Source organism: Hypanus sabinus, chromosome 6 (genome assembly GCF_030144855.1).
Source record: "Hypanus sabinus isolate sHypSab1 chromosome 6, sHypSab1.hap1, whole genome shotgun sequence".
NCBI lineage: Eukaryota > Metazoa > Chordata > Chondrichthyes > Myliobatiformes > Dasyatidae > Hypanus > Hypanus sabinus.
Genome location: NC_082711.1, coordinates 64,972,121 through 64,995,905, shown reverse-complemented (window position 1 = coordinate 64,995,905; position 23,785 = coordinate 64,972,121). Strand labels below are relative to the sequence as shown.

The 23,785-nt window shown below is 39.7% G+C and overlaps 1 protein-coding gene across 2 annotated transcripts in view; it reads left to right on the top strand.

Moving 5' to 3' along the window:
- The window catches only part of ctnnal1 (catenin (cadherin-associated protein), alpha-like 1), a 285,354-nt gene that overhangs the window by 155,741 nt on the left and 105,828 nt on the right, over positions 1-23,785 (top strand). For both annotated transcript variants that reach the window (XM_059972319.1, XM_059972320.1), the window contains exon 4: positions 20,947-21,066. In XM_059972319.1, coding sequence (XP_059828302.1) covers positions 20,947-21,066 — 120 coding nt within the window. The remainder of the gene's footprint in view (positions 1-20,946; positions 21,067-23,785) is intronic.

The following is a 23,785-nucleotide window of genomic DNA, read 5'->3' as shown; positions in this document are numbered from 1 at the left end:
GCTCGCTCCATACAGCTACCACTCTCTGAGTAAACAAGTTTCTTCTCGTATTACTCCTAAACTTTTGCCCCCTTAACTCTCAACTCATGTCCTCTTGTTTGAATCTCCTCTACTCTCAATGGAAAAAGCCTATCCACATCAATTCTATCTATCCCCCCTCATAATTTTTAAATGCCTCTATCAAGTCCCCCCTCAAGCTTCTACGCTCCAAAGAATAAAGACCTAACTTGTTCAACCTTTCTCTGTAACTTAGGTGCTGAAACCCAGGTAACATTCTAGTAAACCTCCTCTGTACTCTCTCTATTTTGTTGACATCTTTCCTATAATTTGGTGACCAGAACTGTACACAAGACTCCAAATTTGGCCTCACCAATGCCTTGTACAACTCTAACATTACATCCCAACTCCTATACTCAATTCTCTGATTTATAAAGGCCAGCATACCAAAAGCTTTCTTCACCACCCTATCCACATGAGATTTCACCTTCAGGGAACTGTGCTCCATTATTCCTAGGTCACTCTGTTCTACTGCGTTCCTCAGTGCCCTACCATTTACCATGTATGTCCTATTTTGATTAGTCCTACCAAAATGTAGCTCCTCACACTTATCAGCATTAAACTCCATCTGCCATCTTTCAGCTCACTCTTCTAATTGGCCTAAATCTCTTGGCAGGCTTTGAAAACCTACTTCATTATCCACAACACCACCTATCTTAGTATCATCTGCATACTTACTAATTCAATTTACCACCCCATCATCCAGATCATTAATGTATATGACAAACAACATTGGACCCAGTACAGATCCCTGAGGCACACCACTAGTCACCGGCCTCCAACCTGACAAACAGTTATCCACCACTACTCCCTGGTATCTTCCATCCAGCCACTGTTGAATCCATTTTACTATTTCAATATTAATACCTAATAATTGAACCTTCCTAACTAACCTTCCATGTGGAACCTTGTCTAAGGCCTTACTGAAGTCCATATAGCCAACATCCACTGCTTTACCCTTGTCAATTTTCCTAGTAACCTCTTCAAAAAATTCAGTAAGATTTGTCAGACGTCACCTTCCACACACAAATCCATGTTGACTGTTCCTCATCAGACCCTGTCTATCCAGATAATTATATATACAATCTCTAAGAATATTTTCCATTAATTTACTCCCCACTGACGTCAAACTTACAGGCCAATAATTGCTAGGTTTATTCTTAGAACCCTTTTTGAACAACGGAGCCACATGAGCATTATGCCAATCCTCCGGCACCATTCCCCTTTCTAATCACATTTGAAATATTTCTGACAGAGCCCCTGCTATTTCTACACCAACTTCCCTCAAGGTCCTAGGGAATATCCTGTCAGGATTTGGAGATTTATCCACTTTTATATTCCTTAAAAGCGCCAGTACTTCCTCTTCTTTAATCATCATAATTTCCATAACTACCCTACTTGTTTCCCTGACCTTACACAATTCAATATCCTTCTCCTTAGTGAATACTGACGAAAAGAAATTGTTCAAAATCTCCCCCATCTCTTTTGGCTCCACGCATAGCTGTCCACTCTGATTCTTTAAGGGACCAATTTTATCCCTCACTATCCGTTTGCTATTAATATAACTGTAGAAACCCTTTGGATTCATTTTCACCTTACTTGCCAAAGCAACCTCGTATCTTCTTTCAACTTTTCTGATTTCTTTCTTAAGATTCTTTTTACATTCTTTATATTCCTTGAGCATCTCATTTACTCCATGCTGCCTATATTTATTGTAGATCTCTCTCTCTTTTGGAACCAAGTTTCCAGTATCCCTTGAAAACCATGGTTCTCTCAAACTTTTAACCTTTCCTTTCAACCTAACAGGAACATAAAGATTTTGTACCCTCAAAATTTCACCTTTAAATGACCGCCATCTCTCTATTACATCCTTCCCATAAAGCAAATTGTCCCAATTCACTACTTCTAAATCCTTTTGCACCTACTCAAAGTTAGCCTTTCTTCAGTCAAAAATCTCAACCCTGGGTCCAGACCTATCCTTCTCCATAATTATATTGAAACTAATATAATATATTATATCATAATATATTATAATATATTATATAATATGTTCCCAGCTATTTACTTCATCCCTCCCCCTCCCCCTCCCAGTTTCACCTATCACCTTGTGTTTCTCTCTCCCCCTCTCCCACCTTTTAAGTCGACTCCTCATCTTTTTTTCCTCCAGTCTTGTCGAAGGGTCTCAGTCCAAAACATCGACTGTACTTTTTTCAGTAGATGCTGCCTTGTCAGTTGAGTTCCTCCAGCATTTTGTGTGTGTTGCTTGGATTTCCAGCATCTGCAGATTTTTTCTTGTTTGTGATTTGATTAATATACAACCCTTGTTGGAATTCTGTTCTGTCTAGCTGTCAAAGAAACTCTTGTGTGGCATTAAAACTAAGCCGATCTACCTGGAATACAGATGGCAGTTTAAAAAATGGACAGTCCTATAGTGTGTTGGACCATCCCTCAATCTACCTTTATATAAAGTCAATGGATCAACTCTGGTTAGTGGTGTAGTGCAGAAAGATGGCTAAATGTGATATCAAGTGTATGGAAAAATGTGAAAAAACTCGATGAAGCTGTAAAACAAGACAAATGCGTGCTCCACAGATCTTAGGACGCAATAACATTTCTGTGAAAGTACTGAACACTTGCAGTTCAAAACTGTTGCAACATGAATGTGTACTAGCTAATATACGAAACAAAATCCTCCTATATTTTGCCCACAAATATGACAGTTCTAATTGGCCAAATACCGCTCCATTGGTCTACTTTCAAACAACTCAACGTACCTCATGCTAACAGAAGATGGCCGTGGTGTTTGGAGGCCATTGATCTCACCCTCTGAGCATAATGACTGAAGTTCCTCTGGACATTATCTTGGGCCTAACAATTTTCTGCTGTTTCATCTATATTCTGCCATGATAATATTCAAAAGTAGGAGTATGTGTTGATGATTGTTCGATTCTCCATTCCACTTGCCTGCTCACCAACGTGAAGCAGCCAACAATGTCTGTAAGCAACAGGAACTGGACAACATTCAGGCATTTGAAGTAACGTTTACCCATATCAGCACTAGTGATGACCATCTCCAATAAAACAATCACTGATCATCTACACATTCAAATAAATTCCCATGTTTACTGCCATTAATGTCCTGGCATTACTTTGACAGTAACTCAAACAGACCATGAATGCCAAAGCTATGAATCAGAATTGGAATCAGGTTTATTATCACTGGCATGTGTCATGAAATTTGTTAACTTAGCAGCAGCAGATCAAAGCAAAACATAATCTAGCAGAGAAAAAATAAATAATAATAAATATAATTAAAAAATAATAAACAAGTAAATCAATTACAGTATGCATATATTGAATAGATTTTAAAAAGTGCAAAAACAGAAACACTGTATATTAAAAAAAAAGTGAGCTAGAGTCCAAAGTTTCAATGTCCATTTAGGAATCGGATGACAGAGGGGAAGAAGCTGTTCCTGAATCGCTGAGTGTGTGCCTTCAGGCTTCTGTACCTCCTACCTGATGGCAACAGTGAGAAAAGGGCATGCCCTGGTTGCTGGAAGTCCTTAATAATGGATGCTGCCTTTCTGAGACAACGCTCCTTGAAAAGTCTTCGGTACTTTGTAAGCTAGTGCCCAAATTGGACCCGACTAAACTTACAACGTTCTGCAGCTTCTTTTGGTCCTGTGCCGTAGCAGTCCTGCCACCCCTGATACCAGACAGTGATGCAGCCTGTCAGAATACTCTCCAGAATACAACTATATAAGTTTTTGAGTGTGGCCTTCTGCTTAGGAAGTCGATGACCCAATTGCAGAGGGAGGTTCAGAGGCCCAGGTTCTGTAACTTCTCAATCAGGAATTGTGGGAATGATGGTATTAAATGCTGAGCTAATGTCAATGAACAGCATCCTGACGCAGGTGTTTGTATTGTCCAGGTGGTCTAAAGCTGTGTGGAGAGCCATTGAGATTGCATCTGCTGTTGACCTATTGTGGCAATAGGCAAATTGCAGTAGGTCCAGGTCCTTGCTGAGGAAGGAGTTCAGTCTATGCACGACCAACCTTTCCAAGCTGTAGATGTGAGAGCTACCGGGTGGTAGTCATTAAGGCAGCTCACATTATTCTTCTTAGGCACTGGTATAATTGTTGCCTTTTTGAAGCAAGTGGGAACTTCCTCCCGTAACAGTGAGGGGTTGAAAATGTCCTTGAATACTCCCGCCATTTGGTTGGCACAGGTTTTCAGAGCCTTACCAGTACTCTATCGGGACCTTCCACCTTGCAAGGGTTCACCCTCTAAAGACAGCCTGACATCGGTCTCTGAGACAGAGATCACAGGGTCCTCGAGTGCTTCAGGGATCTTCACAGCTGTAGTTATATTCTCTCTTTCAAAGTGGGCATAGAAGGCATTGAGTTCGTCTGGTAGTGAAGCATCGCTGCCATTCATGCTATTGGGTTTCGCTTTGTAGGAAGTAATGTCTTGCAAACCCTGCCAGAGTTGTCGTACATTCAATCTCGCCACCAACCTCGTTTTAAATTGTCTCATTGCACTTGAAGTAACCCTCTGCAAATCATACCTGGTTTTCTGGTACAGACCTGCGTCACCAGACTTGAGTGCCACCGATCTAGACGATGTAACTCCTGGTTCATCCACGGTTTTGGTTTGGGTATGTATATGAAGTCTTTGTAGGCATACACTTATCCACACAGGTTTTGGGAGCTAGACAATGTTCATATATTGAGTTGCCTATTGTAAGTTTCCCCCACCACCTACATTGTAACATGTTGGAATATTCTTCACTTTCCTGGCTGATACTCAGTGCTTGAATGTTGGGTAACAGAATAAGGAAATGGTGCAGCGGCTGTATAAATCTTCAGTCAGGTCGTATTTGGAGTATTGGATGCAATTTTGGTCACCCCATTATAGGAAGGTTTTGGTGTCTGTGGAGAGGGCGCAGTGGAAGAGCTTTACCAGGACACTCCCCAGACTAAAGGGTATGAGGGTAAAAGGAAACATTGCACAAACTTGGGTTGCTGTCCCTAGAGCAGCAGCAGTGAGGACCAAGATGGACAAGGGAAGCGCAGGAGCGCCTACAGGACTGCTTTGAATTGGTGGACTGGACTGTATTCAGGGATTCATCTTCGAACCTGGATGAGTATGCTGCAGACGTTTCTGACTTCATGAAAACCCGTGTGGATGAGCGTGTGACTACAAAAACTTACTGTACATTCTTCGTTTGGAGCTGGTTGGATTTCATCACATTGTCCAGATCTTCTTGTTGGCGTTGAAACCCAATTTATCAGCCTGTGTTTCAAACCTTTCACATGTTTGAGTGACATTCCCAGTGAAGAAATCTGTCCAAGTAATCATCAATCAAAAAAAGGAATATTTTCTTTACTGTTTAGTTGATTCTATAAACTGTCAGAGATTGAATTTTGTACTTCGCATTTTTAGCACTTTTAGCACTTCTACCATCATAGTTTAAGAACCTGCATTTATGGAATGCACTTCTTATCACAGGATGTTAAAAAGTGCCAACAAATTACTTTTCAGCATTTTTAACTGTTAATCTGATGCAAATGCAAAACATATGAATTTAGCCTTAAATTTCACTAAATTCTCAATGTCACCATCTCTAAGCACTTTTGGTTAGAGCTGTGCCCAGGATTTATGGTCAGGGAGAGTGAATTCCTTCTAGTATAATGACTCAGAAGAACACTGTTGTTCCACTGTACTGTACAGAAGTTTTCTTAGACCCTATCTTAGTTTGCTTTTCTAACAAATTGCTATGGTACGTGGAGATATGGGAATGGCCCAAATCACTGGTTGAAATTGCAAACCATCTGGCCATGGGAGCTTTCTCAATTCAATGGCTTTTTCCGTTGATCAGACATTTAAAATCATCCGTGGCCTCCTCTATTGTCAAAATGAATCCACACTCAGGTTGGAGGAACAACACCTTATATACCGGCTGGGTAGCCTCCAACCTGATGGCATGAACATTGACTTCTCTAACTTCCGTTAATGCCCCTCCTCCCCTTCTTACCCCATCCCTGACATATTTAGTTGTTTGCCTGTTCTCCATCTCCCTCTGGTGCTTCCCCCCCCCCCCTTTCTTTCTCCTGAGGCCTCTCATCCCATGATCCTTTCCCTTCTCCAGCTCTGTATCACTTTCACCAATCACCTTTCCAGCTCTTAGCTTCATCCCACCCCCTCCAGTCTACTCCTATCATTTCGCATTTCCCCCTCCCCCCACTACTTTCAAATCTCTTACTATCTTTCCTTTAGGTTAGTCCTGACGAAGGGTCTCAGCCTGAAACGTCAACATCGCTTCTCCCTATAGATGCTGCCTGGCCTGCTGTGTTCTACCAGCATTTTGTGTGTGTTGTTTGAATTTCCAGCATCTGTAGATTCCTCGTGTTTGCTCTGTAAAATCATCTGTTCTTTGTTTTACACAAGACAAAGTGGAAATTACTAAAGTTACTGAAACATTAAACAGCATCCTTGCTCCTCTTGACTATTGGTGGAACATTTAACTCAGGAATCAATGATCAGATAGAGCTCTTTAGAGTTATAAAGTAGCCAGGAAAGAGCATAAGAAGGGATTTAGGAGAGCTAGAAGTGGACATAAAGAAGGCATTGGTGGGTAGAACTCCACCTTTCCACAGGAACCCCCTACTTTTTTTTTGAAGGCAATCATTAGGAGCAACTCTCATATCTGGTTGGTTCGCCTGAACTGGCACTGGTGCTTGACCTTCCCTGGTTATCTCGACGCACCCCAAAGGAAAATCGGTGGATGTTGTGCAGTTGTATTTTCAGAAGGTGCTTGACAGGGTGCTGCACATAAGCCCGGTTTAAAAAAAATTGAGAGTCCATGGTATTGCAGGAAAGATACTAGTGTAGAGCATTGTCTGCAGAAGGACTTGGTCAGATTAGGAGAAAGGGCAAGGAAGTGGCAGATGGAATACAGTGTCAGGAAGTGTATGGTCATGCACTTTGGCAGTCCACATGCAGGATTCCCTAAAGATTAACTTCAGGTTGAATCAGTACTGAGGAAGGCAAATGCAAGATTGGCATTCATTTCGAAAGGACAAGAATGTATAGGTCTGAGAGGGAAATAGCTCAGCCATGATGAAATGGCAGAGCAAACTCAATGGAACTAATGCCCTAATTCTACTCCTATATCTTATGGTCTAACCCATTGACTGATTGGTCCCAAATGATACCTTAAGAGTCAGGACTGGCATTCCTCTCTACTTGTCTGAGTCCAGCTCAAGCTCCGTTCAGCGAATTCCCTCCTGTGTCAGCTGCATGGATTTTGAATTAGCTTGCCCATAGAAGGCATAGGGTGGCAGTAGTTGGAGATTATTCTGCCTTGAGGTTGGTGACTATTGTTCTGCAGTGATCTATTCTAGAGCCTGCTCTTTGCGTCTTTTACAAATAAGTTAGATGAGGAAGTGGAAGAGTGGGTTAGTAAGTTTGCAGATGATGCAAAAATTGATGGTGGTGTTGATGGTGTAGAAAGTTGTCATATGGTCCAACAGGACATTGACAGGATGCAGAACTTGGCTGAGAAGTGACAGATGGAGTTAAATCCGGAACAGTATGAAGTGATTCAAACAGCATGGAGAACTGGAGAGATTTTGGGGTAAAAGTTCATAGATCCCTCAAATTTGCCACACAAGTTGATAAAGTGGTTAAAAAGGCGTATGGTGTGTTGGCCTTTGTTAGTGGTGGATTGGGCTTAAGTGCCATGAGCTAATGTTGCATCTCTGTTAAACTCTAGTTTGACCACACTTGGAGTATTGTGATCAATTCTGGTCACCTCATTATAGGAAGGTTGTGGAAGATTTAAAAGAGAGGATAGAGGAGATTTTCCATGAGTCTGCCTGGATTAGAGAGCATGTCTTATGAGGAAATATTGAGTGAGCAAGTGAGGATAAGAGTAGACTTAATAGAGGTGAATGAGATGATAAGAGGCAAAATTAGTGTTGACAGCTCACACATTTTTCCTCGGATGGCAATGGCTAATATCAGGACATACCTTTCTGGCGATTGGAGTAAAGGATGGGAGAATGTCAAAGGGAAGTTTCTTTACACAAATGGGTAAGTGAATGGAAAGAGTGGTAGAGGCGGATATGTTAGTGACAGGTACATGGTTAGGAAAAATGGAGGGCTGTGTGGGAGGGAAGGGTTAGATTGGAGAAGGTTAGAAGGTCAGCACAACATTGCAGGTCAGTACTGTGCTGTACTGTTCTCAGCATCCTGTTTGATACAAGTAGTCTGTTATTTCATGTAATCTGCCTTATTTGTCCCTTATCCCTTCACCCTTTCATCTACTTTTCCTGAAGAATCTTAGATGATGTTTAGTATCAAGTGTGTCGTGCAGTTAAGCTTATTGTCATTTAACTACATACATTTAAATAACGTATATAAAACCATGTGATGTATATAGAAACAAGACGTTTCTCTGAACCAGGGTGTAAAGCACATATAAAACATAACACCGGATAACTCATGGAAAAAATTTACAGAAGAATCACACATAAATAACAAACTAAAGTACATTAATATTAAATTGTAATATAAAATAATTATCAAATTGTAAGGTACCAGAACAGATTAACCAGTGACACTGACGAAGGGTCTCGACCCAAAACGTCGACAGCGCTTCTCCCTATAGATGCTGCTTGGACTGCTGTGTTCCACCAGCATTTTGTGTGTGTTGATATTATTGAGCTCCGCAGCTTTGTGTGGGCTGACTCTGGCCAGGATTTTCCACACCTCAGCTTCAGGCAGACAGAGAGTCTGCTCCCTGGAGGGATTGGGGGGGTGGGGAAGGTTGCTTCTTTGCTAGCACTCTGTTCTGCGCATCAAACCATGCGTAGAAGGCATTCAGTCTCTCAAAGCGAAGCATCCTGGTCACTGACGAATGCATTATTATCCCTGGAAATCAATTTCCCACCCATACTTGTACAATAAACGTTTGTTCTTGTATCTATGGCTTCCATCTGCCCTTATTCCTGTTGTCATTATTTTAAACACTTCTTGCTTCAGCTTGTAATGTGTATTGATTATAGCTTTTCTGTCTTTTCAAATCATTCACCTTTGTTTCCTTCTGTACAGTAATGATGATTCTGCAACTTTAGAAACTCAATACCAATCTGTCCTTCAGGTGATCTGCTTTCTTCCCACATTCCACAGATTTTCGGTTAGGGTTGGCTTTTTATGTTGGCACCAGAAGCATGAGGGCTGCCCCCAGTATATCCTTGGACTGTGTTGATTGTTGATGCAAAAAACATATTTCACCGTATGTTTTCATGTACAGTACATAGAAGCATAGAAACCCTACAGCACAATACAGGCCGTTTGGCCCACAAAGTTGTGTGGAGCATGTCTTTACCTTAGAAATTACCTAGGGTTACCCATAACTCTGTATTTTTCTAAGCTCAATGTACCTATCTAGGAGTCTGTTAAAAGACCCTATCGTATCCGCCTCCACTACCGTTGCTGGCAGCCCATTCCACGCACTCACCACTCTCTGTGTAAAAAAAACTTACCCCTGACATCTCCTCTGTATCTACTTCCAAGCACCTTAAAACTGTGCCCTCTCATGCTAGCTATTTCAGCCCTGGGAAAAAGCCTCTGACTATCTACACGATCAGTGCCTCTCATCATCTTGTACATGTGACAAATAAAGCTTATCTAATCTACTTTTGAATGTTGGCATGTTCTGGCTGAGTTTTAACCATGAGCTCACTATTATCTCATGATTTTCAAATTTTAAACTTTATTATCGATTTCATTGATATTGTTTAATTTTTTTCAAGCTAGCATGTTGCATTTAGTATTTTATTTAGCATTTTGTACATTGAAATCCCTTTACTCTTTTGTAGCAATGAACCTAATTTGATTCTGTAATTATTATTATGTCTTTTTTTTAACAAAATGCATCACCTCACAGTCATCAGCATTGTAATCCATCTGCTGCTGGTTCTGTTTGTCATGTTCTTCATTGTGTTTTTTAAAATTTTCACACCATGAGTAACAATTCTCTCATAATCACAGCTGTCTCAAACGTATATATGTTTAACACAACTTTTCATGTTCAGTGGTATAAATGTTTGCTACCTGTTTGAGATCATCTTCACAGAATACAGAAAACTGAAAACAGCTTCACAGAATAGGAACTCACTTTTGTAAACACAAGAGATTGTACAGATCCTGGAAATCTAGAGTAACAAACACACAATTTTGAACAGTTGAACAGTTTTGGGCCCCTCCTCTTAGAAAAGATGTGCTAGCATTGAAGAGGGTCCAGAGGAGGTTCACAAGGATGATTCGAGGAATGAAAGGGTTATCATACGAGGAACGTTTGATGGCTCTAAGTCTGTACTCGCTGGAATTCAGAAGGATGAGGGGGAAACTCATTGAAACCATTCAGATGTTGAAACCTTTTCCATTGTGGGAGAATTTAGGACAAGAGGGCACCGCCTTGGGATAGGAAGGCACCCTTTCAAAACAGAAATGCAGAGAAATTTCTTTAGCCAAAGGGCAGTGAATTTGTTGTATTTGTTGCCACATGCAGCTGTGGAAGCCACTTGTTGGGTGTATTTAAGGCAGAGATTGATAGGTTCTTGATTGGACATGGCATCAAAAGTTATGGGGAAAAGGCCAGGGACTGGGGTTGAGGAGGAGTAAAAAAAGATCAGCCATGATTGAATGGCGGAGCAGACTCGATGGGCCAGATGGCCTAATTCTGCTCCTATGTGTTATGGTCTAAAATGCTGGAGAAGCTCAGCAGGCCAAGAAGCTTCAATGAAAATGCATAAACAGTCAGCTTTCTGGGCCAAGCCCCTTCATCAGACCTGATGAAGGGTCTCGGCTTGAAACATGGACTATTTATTCCTTTTTGTAGATGCTGCCTGACCTCCATGCTTCTGTGCATGTAACTCACTGGCATGTTACCTGCCATTATGCGGTCTAAAATGATGCTTTTTAAATGTGCTGCATCTGCATCTATAAGGCATTTTGTTGTTGTGACATTTTTTTTATTCCTGAATTTTCTAGTGAACAGCTGGATTGCTGAATTAATTGAGATCTAAACTAATGTATTTTCCTGCTTAACAGTTTGAGCAGTGTGAACTGTTCATTATTGCAGCTCCTCTGATTCACTGCTTTCCTGTCATCATGGAAACTAATTAGCTGTATACACGTCCCCTCCTGTTTAAAATGGTGCATATTGTCATGCAGGTTGTGTGTCATTAATTAAACTAAAATAGTAGCTGTTAAAAATGAGCAAAAATAGGGATGGGTCTATTAGCTAAATTCTGCCAATTTTCAATCTGCACATTATCAAATCACATTATTTAGTAACCTTTTTAAAAGCCTTTTGAAAGTTTAGATATGCTTACAGAGGGCCATTATTGTCCTGTACTTAATATTGCAGTAACATCTGAGTAATCTTGCACGCACGTGTGTGTCTGTGCGCGTATCGGGATCTGCTGCAGTGAAGCATCCCCACAGCATGATGCAGCTGCCATCGTGTTCCATGGCAGGGATGGTGTGTTTTTGATGATGTGCGGTGTTTGGCTTATGCCAAACATAACGTTTAGTCTGATGGCCAAAAAGGCTCAATTTTGGTTTCATCAGACCATAGAACCTTGTTCCAGCTGACTTCAGTCTCCCACGTGCTTCTGGCCAAGATTTCATGTGAGTTTTTTTCCCAACAGTGGCTTTCTCTTTGCCACCCTCCCATAAAGCTGCGACTGGTGAAGCACCCGGGCAACAGTTGTATCCCCCATCTCTGCCACTGAAACTTGTAACTCCTCCGAGTTACATTGAAACATAGAAATTGTCATAGGTCTCTTGGTGGCCTCCCTCACTAGTCCCCTTCTTGCATGGTCACTCAATTTTTGAGTATGGCCTGCTCTAGGCAGATTTACAACTGTGCCATATTCTTTCCAGTTCTTGATGATTGACTTAACTGTACTCCCAAGGGATACTCAGTGACCTGTAAATTTTCTTGTATCCATTTCCTGACTTGTGCTTCTCAATAACCTTTTTGCAGAGTTGCTTGAAGTGTTCTTTTGTCTTTATGGTATAGTTTTTGCCAGGATACTGACTCACCAGCAGTTGAACTTTCCAGATACAGGTGTATTTTTATTATTATCAATTGACACACCTTGACTGCTCATGGTGATCTCCATTTAACTAATTATGTGACTTCTAAAAACAACTAGCTACACCAGTGTTGTTCTGATATGTTATATTAAAGGGGGAGGAGTGAATACTTATGTAATCAATTAATTTAAAAAAAATTGTAATTAATTTAGTTCACTTTGTAGAGATCTGTTTTCACTTTGACACTAGTCATTTTCTGTTGATCAGTGTCAAAGAAGCTAAATTAAATCCACAGTCATTCCATGTTATAAAACAAAAAAACACGAAAATTTCCAAGATGGGTAAATTCGTTTAAAATACTCTGCATCTATTTTATTAAGTATTTGTGTTCCTTTATATAATTTTATATATACACACACATGAATTGCATATGTCATCATGTTACCTCGTGATACGTGCATGCCTCGCTTAAAGTAAACACAAAGTTAGACCCATATTCTTGGACTCCCATGCCTTCCTTTAAATTAGTTTAATGTTTTGAAGATACAAAACTTAACAATTATCTTATTACTTAGAACTTTGAATTCTAAGATTTGTCAAATGTGACTTCTATTTCATAAATCCATGTCAACTTTGACAAGCTTCCACAGAGGAGGCTGGAGCATACATTAAGAGTCCAAGATATTATGTTAGCATAGAGTGAATATTGGTAGTTGTATAGAGAATAGACAATTGGAATAAATAGGTCCTTTACACGATAGAGCAATGTACCCAGCGGAGTGCGCCAAAAATTCTTGACCCTCAGTAGTTCGCTATTTATATTACTGAGGAGAGAGTGAAATGTAAGGTTATCTAAATTATTCATGATATTGAAATATAAATATGAGTATGTTGTGATTAGAACATTCTGAATGATATATTGAAAAGTTGAGTGATTGGATGAAAACTTGGCAAATGAAGTTTAATGTGAGGAACTATGCGGTCATGCACTTTGATAAGAGGAATCATAAGACAGATTATTATCTAAATGGAGAGAGACAACAAATAGATGGCATTCACCGGCATCTGGGTGTTCCAGTGCATGAATCAGAATCAGGTTTAGTATCAGCAGCATATATTGTGAAATTTATTAACTTTGTGACAGCAGTACAATGCAATACATGATAATATTAAAAATCTGTGGATTACAGAAAGTATATCAATGTATTTCAAATAGTTAAATACAGTAGGTTGTGTTGAAGGTAGTGAGGTTGTGTTCATGGGTTCAATGTTCATTCAGATATTGGATAGCAGAGGGGAAGAAGCTGTTTGTGAATCCTTCAAGCTTCTGTACCTCCTTCCTGATGCTAACAATGAGAAGAGGGCAAAATTTGCAAAATCTTTTTAAGAAAATTTTCTTCAACACTTTTGATGAACTTTTTGAAGAATTGTAAAAAGTTAACCAACAGGCACAACAAGTAAAGAAGGTAAATGTCATTTTGACCTTTATTAACAAGGTGCTGGAGTTTAAGAAAGAATTGTAAAATTTCGTTATAGTTGTATGGTGTGTTTGAGGCCACTCTTGGAATACCGTGCACAATTGTGGTCCTTTCATCTTAAAGGATATTATAGGATTGAGGTAGTCCTAAAGAAAATGACCAGGCTAATTCCTGGTATGAGAGTTGTCTATTCAAAAGGAATCATGAAGTTTGTGCCTGTAACCCTTACAGTTTAGAAAAATGAGAGGTGACTTTATTCAAGCACCCAAAATCCTAAGGGGGCTTGACAGAGTAGATGGTGAGGTACTTTCCTCAGTGGGAAAGCCATGAGCAATGAGTTGTAATTACTGAATAAGGGGCTGGTCATTTAAAACTGTGCTTAAGAATTTCTGCTCTTGGAGATAAATGAATTTCTGGAATTCACTCTTCCAAGGCAGATAACGGTCAGGTCATTGAAAATATTTAAGGGAGAGATAGATAACTATCTGAAAAATTGAGAAATTGAGTGCTATGAGGAGCTGACTCAGGAGATGAGGCCAGTATAGAATAGCCTAAAATACTGAATAGAAAAGACCTGATGGCCTCCTCTTGCTCTTATTTTCTTTTATTGTTGTTTATGTTTACTTTCACTATATTCTATGTCTGCCACTACCACTTCCTAAATAATCCAGTCTGGCATTTTCTGTTCCACTAACAGCTGACTAATGAGTTTGTGGTTCTCCATTTTCTCTCTTCCTCCTTTTTTAGAACATGCAACAGTACAGCACAGGGACAGGTTCTTTGGTCTACAATGTCTGTGCTGAACAGGTTCCCAAACTCATCTCAACTGCCTGCAAATGGTTTATGTCACTTTATTCCTTGCCTCTTCCTGAGAGCATCTCAATGCCTGTTAAACATTACCATTCTATCTGCTTCGAAACCTTCTAAACAGCACATAGCATTCTGTGTTTAAAAGGGGATCTTGTCTTGCACAAATCCTTTAAATTTTCTTCTGTTTACTTAAAGCTATGCCGCTAGTTGCTTCCGCCCTGAAAAAGTGTCTCTGACCTTTTACCCACTCTAGGTGTCTCACGTTTTATCAGGTTTTCTCTCAGCCTCCAATGGTCAAGCGAAACAATCCAAGTTTTTTTGACATCTAGTTATAGCTAAGACTCCCTAATGCAGACGATGTCTTCGTGATCCTCCTCGGCTGTAATAGCAATGAGAACTGAGCACATTTCCTTAAATGTGCCTTAACTGATGTTATATACAGCTGCAGCACGCTTCCCTGGTTTTACATTCTATGTCCCAACCAAGTAATTATGGATTTGTATGCCAAGATCCCTCTGATGTCACGATCAGCAACTTTTCAGTTCATAGATACCGTGGTCTAAATTGTGTGGAATTTTGGAGGAAGAAAGTCAATGTATCGCTATCTCTTCATAAACATTGGTATGGAGAACATCTGGTTTTTAGAATTGACTAGCTTTCAATCTCATTAATTTTTCAGTTTTAATTTACTGTTGTTAATTACTTTCCACTCCTAAATCATTACCCTATCAATTTTCACTAATTCTGGGAATTTTATGTTGTCTTCTGTGAATACATGTAAAGTAGGTTCAGTTTCAGTACTCATTTTTTATCCAACATGATTTTCTCCGTCCCAGTCTGTAAGGGATCTACGTAAACTTTTGCATGCATGGAACTGCAGATGCTAGAACCTGGAACAAGAATTATTCTACTGAATACCACACACAAAATGCTGGAGTAACTCAGCAGGTCAGGCAACATCTATGAAGGGGAGTTAATGTTTCTGGCCAATGCCATTTATCAGGAATGATAAGGGTCTCATTCCAAAAGATCAACTGTTTACTCTTTTCCATAGATGCTATATTACTCCGGCATGTTGTGTGTGTTGCTCAAGACATCCAGTATCTGCAGTATCTCTTGTGTCAACAATCTGCTGGAGGAACTGAGCAGGTCTAGTAGCAACTGTGGGTGGAAAGGACCCTACACGAAATGCTGGTATTTTCTCTCCTAGACCGCTGAGTTCCTCTAGGAGATGGATTGTTGGTCCATAAACTTTTGCTAGTCTTTACCTTTTCTGCGTATCCTTGTAAGCTGTTGCAATCAAATTGTATATTTGCTGCTATTCCTATTTCTTTACTTTCCATCCCTTGTATTGACAAGTTCCTGTCCTGTGCTGAATTGTAAAATGTAACCTACTGGCAACGTTATATGCCTTTTCTTTTGCTCCACTTCTATCCTGAACTTTTCATGTTAGCCGATTTGGGCCTTTGCACCTTAAAGTATTTATCCTAAAATTTTACTTATTTAAATATTCATCATTGCTGTTCATTGTCAAGCAGTGTAGTTTCCCAATTTACCATAGGCAACCCATGCTTCCTACTTTCAAGCTCTCCAGTTTTGACTTAATTCCTACTTTTGTATTGAATTAAATAACTTTATATCTTTATATTAAAATTCTATTTTATTACGAACACTTCTCCCCAAAATCTTTTTAATTACAAGTTTGTCAATTAATCCATTCTCTTTGCATTGCACCTGCTGTTAACTTTAATATTATCAAAGCTAATATTCCATCCTTAAATTACATTGATTAGTTTCTGTTCCTCTGTCAGTTAGGTACATCCCCTAGAATAAAATTGAATGAGTCAAACACATTTTTCATGTTATACAATCATGTTAACGGTGCCCAGTCATGATTTCCAAATATGCAATTTTTACATATTTGTTGATAAATTTTATCTTCAATTGATGTTGGACTGTTTCTCATCTCCTCCTTTGGTTAATTATCATATTCACTGCTATTCAAATTACCTGGAGTCCTCCAGAGTCTGAGGAATTTCTTAATTCATTCGTTGAATACATGCTTTCTGCAGTTCCCTCTCAGAATCTTAAACTGGTGATTTTGCTGCTCATCTTGGTTACGTATGCCTTTTGTCTCTAGGGAGCTCTCTGTCTCTCATTTTGATACTGTTTCCTTGTAGAAATGTTTTTTAAAATTTCTTGCTGTTAACTCTCATTCTTCCCCTTTAGAAACATAGAAAACCTAGAAACACAGAAAACCTACAGCACAATACAGGCCCTTCGGCCCACAAAACTGTGCCGATCATGTTGTACCTTAGAAATTACTAGGATTACCTATAGCCCTCTATTTTTCTAAACTCCATATACCTATCCGAAAGTCTCTTAGAAGACCCTATCATATCCACCTCCACCACTGTTGCTGGCAGTCCATTCCACACACTCACCAGTCTCTGCGTTTAAAAAAAAACTTATCCCTGACATCTCCTCTGTACCTAATTTCCAGCACCTTAAACCTGTGTACTCTTGTGGCAACCATTTCACCCCTGGGGAAAAAGCCTCTGACTATCCATACAATCAATGCCTTTCATCATCTTGTACACCTCTATCAGGTCGCATTTCATCCTACGCTGCTCTAAGGAGAAATGGCTGAGTTCACTTAACCTGTTTTCATAAGGCATGCTCCCCAATCCAGGCAACATCCTTGTAAATCTCCTCTGCACCCTTTCTATAGCTTCCACATCCTTCCTGTAGTGAGGCGACCAGGAGTGAGCACAGTACTCAAGTGGGGTCTGACCAGGGTCCTATATAGCTGCCACATTACTTCTTGGCTCCTAAATTCAATTCCACAATTAATGAAGGCCAATACGCCGTATTCCTTCTTAACCACAGAGTCAACCTGTGTAGGTGCTTTGAGCGTCCTAGGGACTGGGACCCCAAGATCCCTCTGATCCTCCACACTGCCAAGAGTCTTACCATTTGACCTACCAAAATGAACCACTTCACACTTCTCTGGGTTGAACTCCATCTGCCAGTTCTTAGCCCAATTTTGTGTCCTATCAATGTCCCGCTGTAACCTCTGACAGCCCTCCACACTATCCACAACACCTCCAACCTTTGTGTCATCAGCAAATTTACTAACCCATCCCTCCACTTCCTCATCCAGGTCATTTATAAAAATCATGAGGAGTAAGGGTCCCAGGACAGATCCCTGAGGCACACCACTGGTCACCGACCTCCATGCAGAATATGACCTGTCTGCAACCACTCTTTGTCTTCCATGGGCAAGCCAGTTCTGGATCCACAAAGCAATGTCCCCTTGGATCCCATGCCTCATTACTTTTTCAATAAGTCTTGCATGGGGTACCTTATCAAAAGCCTTGCTGAAATCCATATACATTACATCTACTGCGTTTTCTTTATCACTTTGTTTAGTCACATCCTCAAAAAATTCAATCAGGCTCGTAAGGCACGACCTGCCCTTGACAAAGCCATGGTGACTATTCCTAATCATATTATGCCTCTCCAAATGTTCATAAATCCTGCCTCTCAGGATCTTCTCCATCACCTTACCAACCACTGAAGTAAGACTCACTGGTCTATAATTTCCTGGGCTATCTGTACTCCCTTTCTTGAATAAGGGAACAATATCCGCAATCCTCCTGCACCTGTCCTGTCCCCATTGATGATGCAAAGATCATTGCTAGAGGTTCAGCAATCTCTTCCCTCACCTCCCACAGTAGCCTGGGGTGCATCTCATCAGGTCCTGGCAACTTAAACCAACTTGATGCTTCCCAAAAGCTCCAACAAATCCTCTTTCTTAATATTTACACGCTCAAGCATTTCGGTCTGCTGCAAGTGAGCCCTACGGTCACTAAGATCCTTTTCCACAGTGAATACTGAAGTAAAGTACTCATTAAGTACCTCTGCTATTTCCTTTGGTTCCATACACACTTTCCCACTGTCACACTTGATAGGTCATATTCTTTCACGTCTTATCCTCCTGCTCTTCACATACTTGCAGAATGCCTTGGGCTTTTCCTTATTCCTGCCCGCCAAGGCCTTCTCATGGCCCCTTCTGGCTCTCCTAATTTCCTTCTTAAAAGATCCTTCCTGTTAGCCTCTAGATCTCTAACATTACCTAGCTCTCTGAACCGTCTGTAAGCTTTTCTTTTCTTCTTGACTAGATTTATTAAAGCCTTTGTACACCACAGTTCCTGTACCCTACCATAACTCCCTGTCTCATTTCTTTTAATGCCCACAGTAGTGGAATTGGGTAGGTTTTCAGTTTGCAACAAATTACAATTTCATATTCAAGGACTTTATTACATTCTGTCCTGCTAGATCAAAAATAAAACTATTTCTTTTGTTGTCAGGCTCTGTTTTTTTTTGTAAACATGAGATTCTGCAAATGTTGGAAACCTAGAGCAACACAGAAAAAATGCTGGAGGGATTTATCAGGTCAGGCTGCATCTAAGGAGAGGTAAAAACAGTAGATGTTTTGGGCCAAGTCACTTCATCGGGTCTTGATGAAGGGTATCAGCCTGAAAAGTTGACTTCTTATTCCTCTCCATAGGTGCTGCCTGACGTGCAGAGTTCCTCCAGCATTTTTATGTGAATTATTCAGGTTTTTTTTGTACTGTTGGGACAACAAAGTGTATTAGCGATAAAGATTATTTTGAAACTGCAAAATCAGGAAAAAAAATTTTAGACATTTTTACTTGTCTGCCTTTTGCAAATTCTTGTGTTTCCTCTTTACCATTTACAATGAAAGGTTTCTTGAAACAGCACTTTGTATTTCACCCAGTGCTGGAGAAATCACTGTAAAATTATGATTTATTAAAATTTTACACTACTTTTCTTTTAAACGAATTATGGCTAAACAGTAATTGCTAATCCATCTCTGTAAATTTGAGATACACAGGCTTAAGTAGTATCTGAACTTCACAATGCCAGGGAACTAAAATGATTCTTATTTAAGAATGACTCAGTAATTGTGACATATTTGTTTAATGGCTGCTTTTATATCTCTAGTTATTCTGTTCCTGCAGTCTACCACTTAATAATTCTTTGTTATCAACATTACTCACTTCTTCAAAAATGTTGAAACAAATTGCAATTATAGTTGTTTAAAACTGTTAAGTTTTAGAATTTGTGTTTATTTAGCACCTAATATTCTGAAATGATTTTGTCAGACAGCTTCTGGTGCAGATTTCAACAGATGTCGGGTGAGCAGTAATAACATGAAATTTTAAACAAGCTGATTGAAATTCTTAAGTGCTTTATCTCCAAAGAGATTATGGACCAAATTTGGTCTTCTTTGTAGTGGAAGGTATGGAGGAAGTTCCTCAGGGTGGTACTTGAGGGAGAATGAAAATGAAAAGATAGGCCAGAAATGGGCAATTCAGTGGGCGCTGAAATGGAAGCTTATGGGTGAGAGATTGTGAGGAAATTCCCTCATGGAGCCATTTTACAGTATGTTAAAATGTCAGCATTACAACAATGATCAGAACACAGCTAAGTACAGTCCCATGCTCTATGTAACCGGGTAATGCAGCACAATACACCTCTCTGATTCAAGTTGTAAGACTGGTACCCATAGCCATTGCATACAACTAAACAAGGACCTGTGGAAGTGACTGTTTTCGCAACTTAATAGAAATAGTTCACTAGGATATGATGTTTTTAACTAGTCTTGTATTTGTTTTTAACTTCTGGTTGTAATAGAGGCAGGTTGAGGAAGTGTTTAATATGATGTGAACTCGTGCCATCACACCTGTTTTCTCAAACAGATGCAGTATTCTCCAAAGAGCCAGGTATATCTTAATTGCAATATTTTAGAATTCTTTTGGGGAATTATCTGCCCTTTTCTTTCCCTTTCTGACCCGACAAATGCTCCTGTTTTCAACCATCGGACAGGGAAAACTCCATCAGTGTCAGCAATAGGGCTAATAGCATGAAAATGAAGAGAAACTGCCAACTTTCAAGAACATTTAAGGCTGTGGAGAAAATAAATTAATATGAGGCTGAAATACACTTGCAACTTTGATCCTTTCATAACCTTCACATACATTCTGGCCTTGATAGCAATTTTCATGTACCGGTAAGACTTGTTTGTTGAAAGGTGTGCTCCTATCTCAGAGATACACATACTGTGAGGAAAAATTAGGAAGGGTAAGTTTCCTATGTTCCTATTAACTATTCTGTGGCTACACGGATGGTTGTTAGATTAGTAAACTTTGATGTTAAATACTGTAGATTAGTAAACTTCAATGTTTTCTGAAGTTTTGATTTCACTTTGTATGACTACCCCACTAGTCCCTTGATACCACCATGTTGTTCTGCCCCTAAATGATCATATCAAGCTAGACTGATGATAAGACAGCTGAAGTCCCAAAGAATCAAATTATGTTTTTCTAATTTTGCTTTGGTTCAATATGCCGTATTGATTATATCTAGCCAAGTCTCTTTGTTATCTTTTTTTTTCCAGGTCCTTGCAACTTTGGAACATCTGGAAAAAGTGAGCAGCTTTCAGGAGTTTGTACAGATCTTCAGTCAATTTGGAAATGAGATGGTAGAGTTTGCCCATTTGACGGGAGACAGACAAAATGTAGGTAATAGATGAACTGCTATGATGAAGGCAGTTTTATTTAATCTTTATATGTCCCTGAGATGCTGTAAGGCATTTTATTGCAATAAAAGCACTATTAAAGTGGAAATCGTTGTTTATGTTTAACCTCTGACCCTCATTTGCCATTGTTTTCATCATCTGTTTACATCCTCGTAGTCCAGCCAAATTCTTCACATCTTGGCCTGTTCACCCTGTTTTCATTCATAACACAGCTTGGTCTAGAATCTTAGCAACGTGTTGCAATTTTTGTGGGGAGAATTTTCCACTTGCAGCAGCTCTGAAATGCATCCAATGCCACCTAAATGGTGACCAAGTTCTGTGCTGGCAACTACCATACTCTGGTGTAAACTTTTTGTAAATTTAAATTTAAATTTTTAGCACATGTATTTCTTCATTTCCTCTGTAAGTGTGTTCAGATATTACACTAAATTGAGTTTCAAATTTATGATTGTTATAAGATTTGTAATCTTTTTTTTTAATAATAACACTTCCGTTACATGCGGCTTGAGAAATATAATTGAGAGAATTTAGCTTTGCCCATGCATTTATAGCTTTGAATAAATAAAATGATTTTTTATTGAGGAACCTGCATAATTGTGACATGATGTTGAATGTTGCAGAAGATTAGTTCATTAAAAATTAGGCTCACCAAATATAGCAATGTTTTCAAGAGAAGTATTTGAACTTCCGGCTGTGAATGTCTCTTCATACTTCAGGAAAATGCAGTTTTAACTAAACCTGTGTACCAGTCTCTGCATGAATCACTGCTGGGACCCTTGCAGTATATGATATATATTAATAACTTGGATATGAATGTTGGGAACAATGATTACTAAGTATGTAGATGATAAGGAATGCTGCCTAAGGCTACAGTAGGATGTAGATCAGATGGGAAATTGGCCAGAGCATTTACAAAAGGAATTTAATTTTGATAACTGCGAGGTTATGGATTTTGGGAACTCAAGTAGAAAAAGGGCATATACAGTATAAAATAGGGCACCAAGGGAGTGTTGATGAATGGAGTAATCTAGCTGTTCAAAGTTCATAATAACTTGAAGGTGGCAACTAAAGTCAATGAATTGGTGAAGAAGACATACCTGCTTTCAAAAGTTCAAAGTACGTTTATTATCAAATTATGTATACATTGTACAACCCTGAGATTTGCCTCCTTACTAGCAGGCACAAAACAAAGAAATCCAAAAAGACACGTAATAAAAAGCTCATCAAACACCCAACGTGCAAAGGAAAAAGAAAACAAATCGTGCAAAGGATAAAAGTTAGCAAATAGCATTTGGAATGAAAGCAAGTACACAGACAGAAATCCTGGGTCAGCCGGAGCAGGCCACAGCCTTGCCCTCAGTTCAGCACCAAACTGGGTAAACGTTGTGGAATAGGGAGCAGAACCTGCCCGACCCTTCAGCTCTGTTCCGACACCCTGTCCTTTCAATCCATCTAGCCCAGTGTTTAAATCATCCAAACAATGGGTTGTTTCTCACACTAGGACCTGCCCCTGATGCATTGATACGCTCTGGACCTGGACCCCAAACACAACCTTTCCAAATTGGTATGCAACTTAAATCGATAAAACCTTGCTCTTGGTTAAGGTGGCCGAGCATTGAGTCTGCTTCTCCACTGCTTTGCTCACCCTGACTTTGCGTTGAATCTGCCTCGACGTCACCTCGCACCCACTCGCTTCGACCCTCAACTCAGCTTCACCTTCGCCCACCTCTCCATTGTTGCCGGTGGTTGTTTACCATAAATGATACCAGTAAAAGTGTTAGTAATGAAGTGTTTAGCTGGATTCTTTATTTTGTTTGCCACCAGTAGGTAGTTTCTGGGGTTCACCAGCACCATCTTAAACCAGAAGCAAAGAATAGGTGAGTGAGGAAGCTATGTTGCAACTTTACAAAGCACTTTGAGAATTGCATCCTGATCCACATCGGGAAGGATGTGGTTGAGATGGAGAGAAGACTCATCAAGATGACTGCTGGATGGGAGGACTCAGATATGTTTAAGAGGCAGTTAGAGAGGAATCAAGGCAGGAGACATCGTCCTAATGCAAGCCAGTGGGATTAAGGTAGGTGGCAAAGAAGTCAGCATGGACTTGGGGACCAAGAGACCTATTAGTGTGCTGTATGACTCTATAGCATTAAATTTTAAACACTTATATTCTTTACTTGTTTAGGTGACGACCTCATCTGAATAATTCAGAAATGTTGATTATCATCTGAATTTGTGAAATTATTTTTTATTAAGTCTAAATGATCAGATATATAAACAAAGTTCTTGGGAGGTGTTAATTAAATAAATTTATGCTGTTGTATTGACACAATTGATTGCTAACTGTTGGGTGGTGAGCTAAAAATAATTTCCAGATATTAGTTCAAACAATACCAAGTTCAATCTCTGAAGCTAAAAGAGGATCCTTGATTTAACATCTTTCTCAGAAGATGATATAGTTTTCTGTGTACAAAGTTTCTGGAGCTGCTCTTAAATTCACAACCTCCTGTCTTTAGAGAGAGGACTGCTAACTGGGCAACATCTGGTGCTGTTGGAATAAATTTAAGCACTTTTATTGAGAGATGCTCTTGCATCTGAAAAATCAATCCTAACTTAATCACTCTTTCTTCAATTTGGGTGGTGGGATGGAGATACATCTCTACCAAAGGAAGTGTAAGGTGCTTCTTCCCTCCGCTGG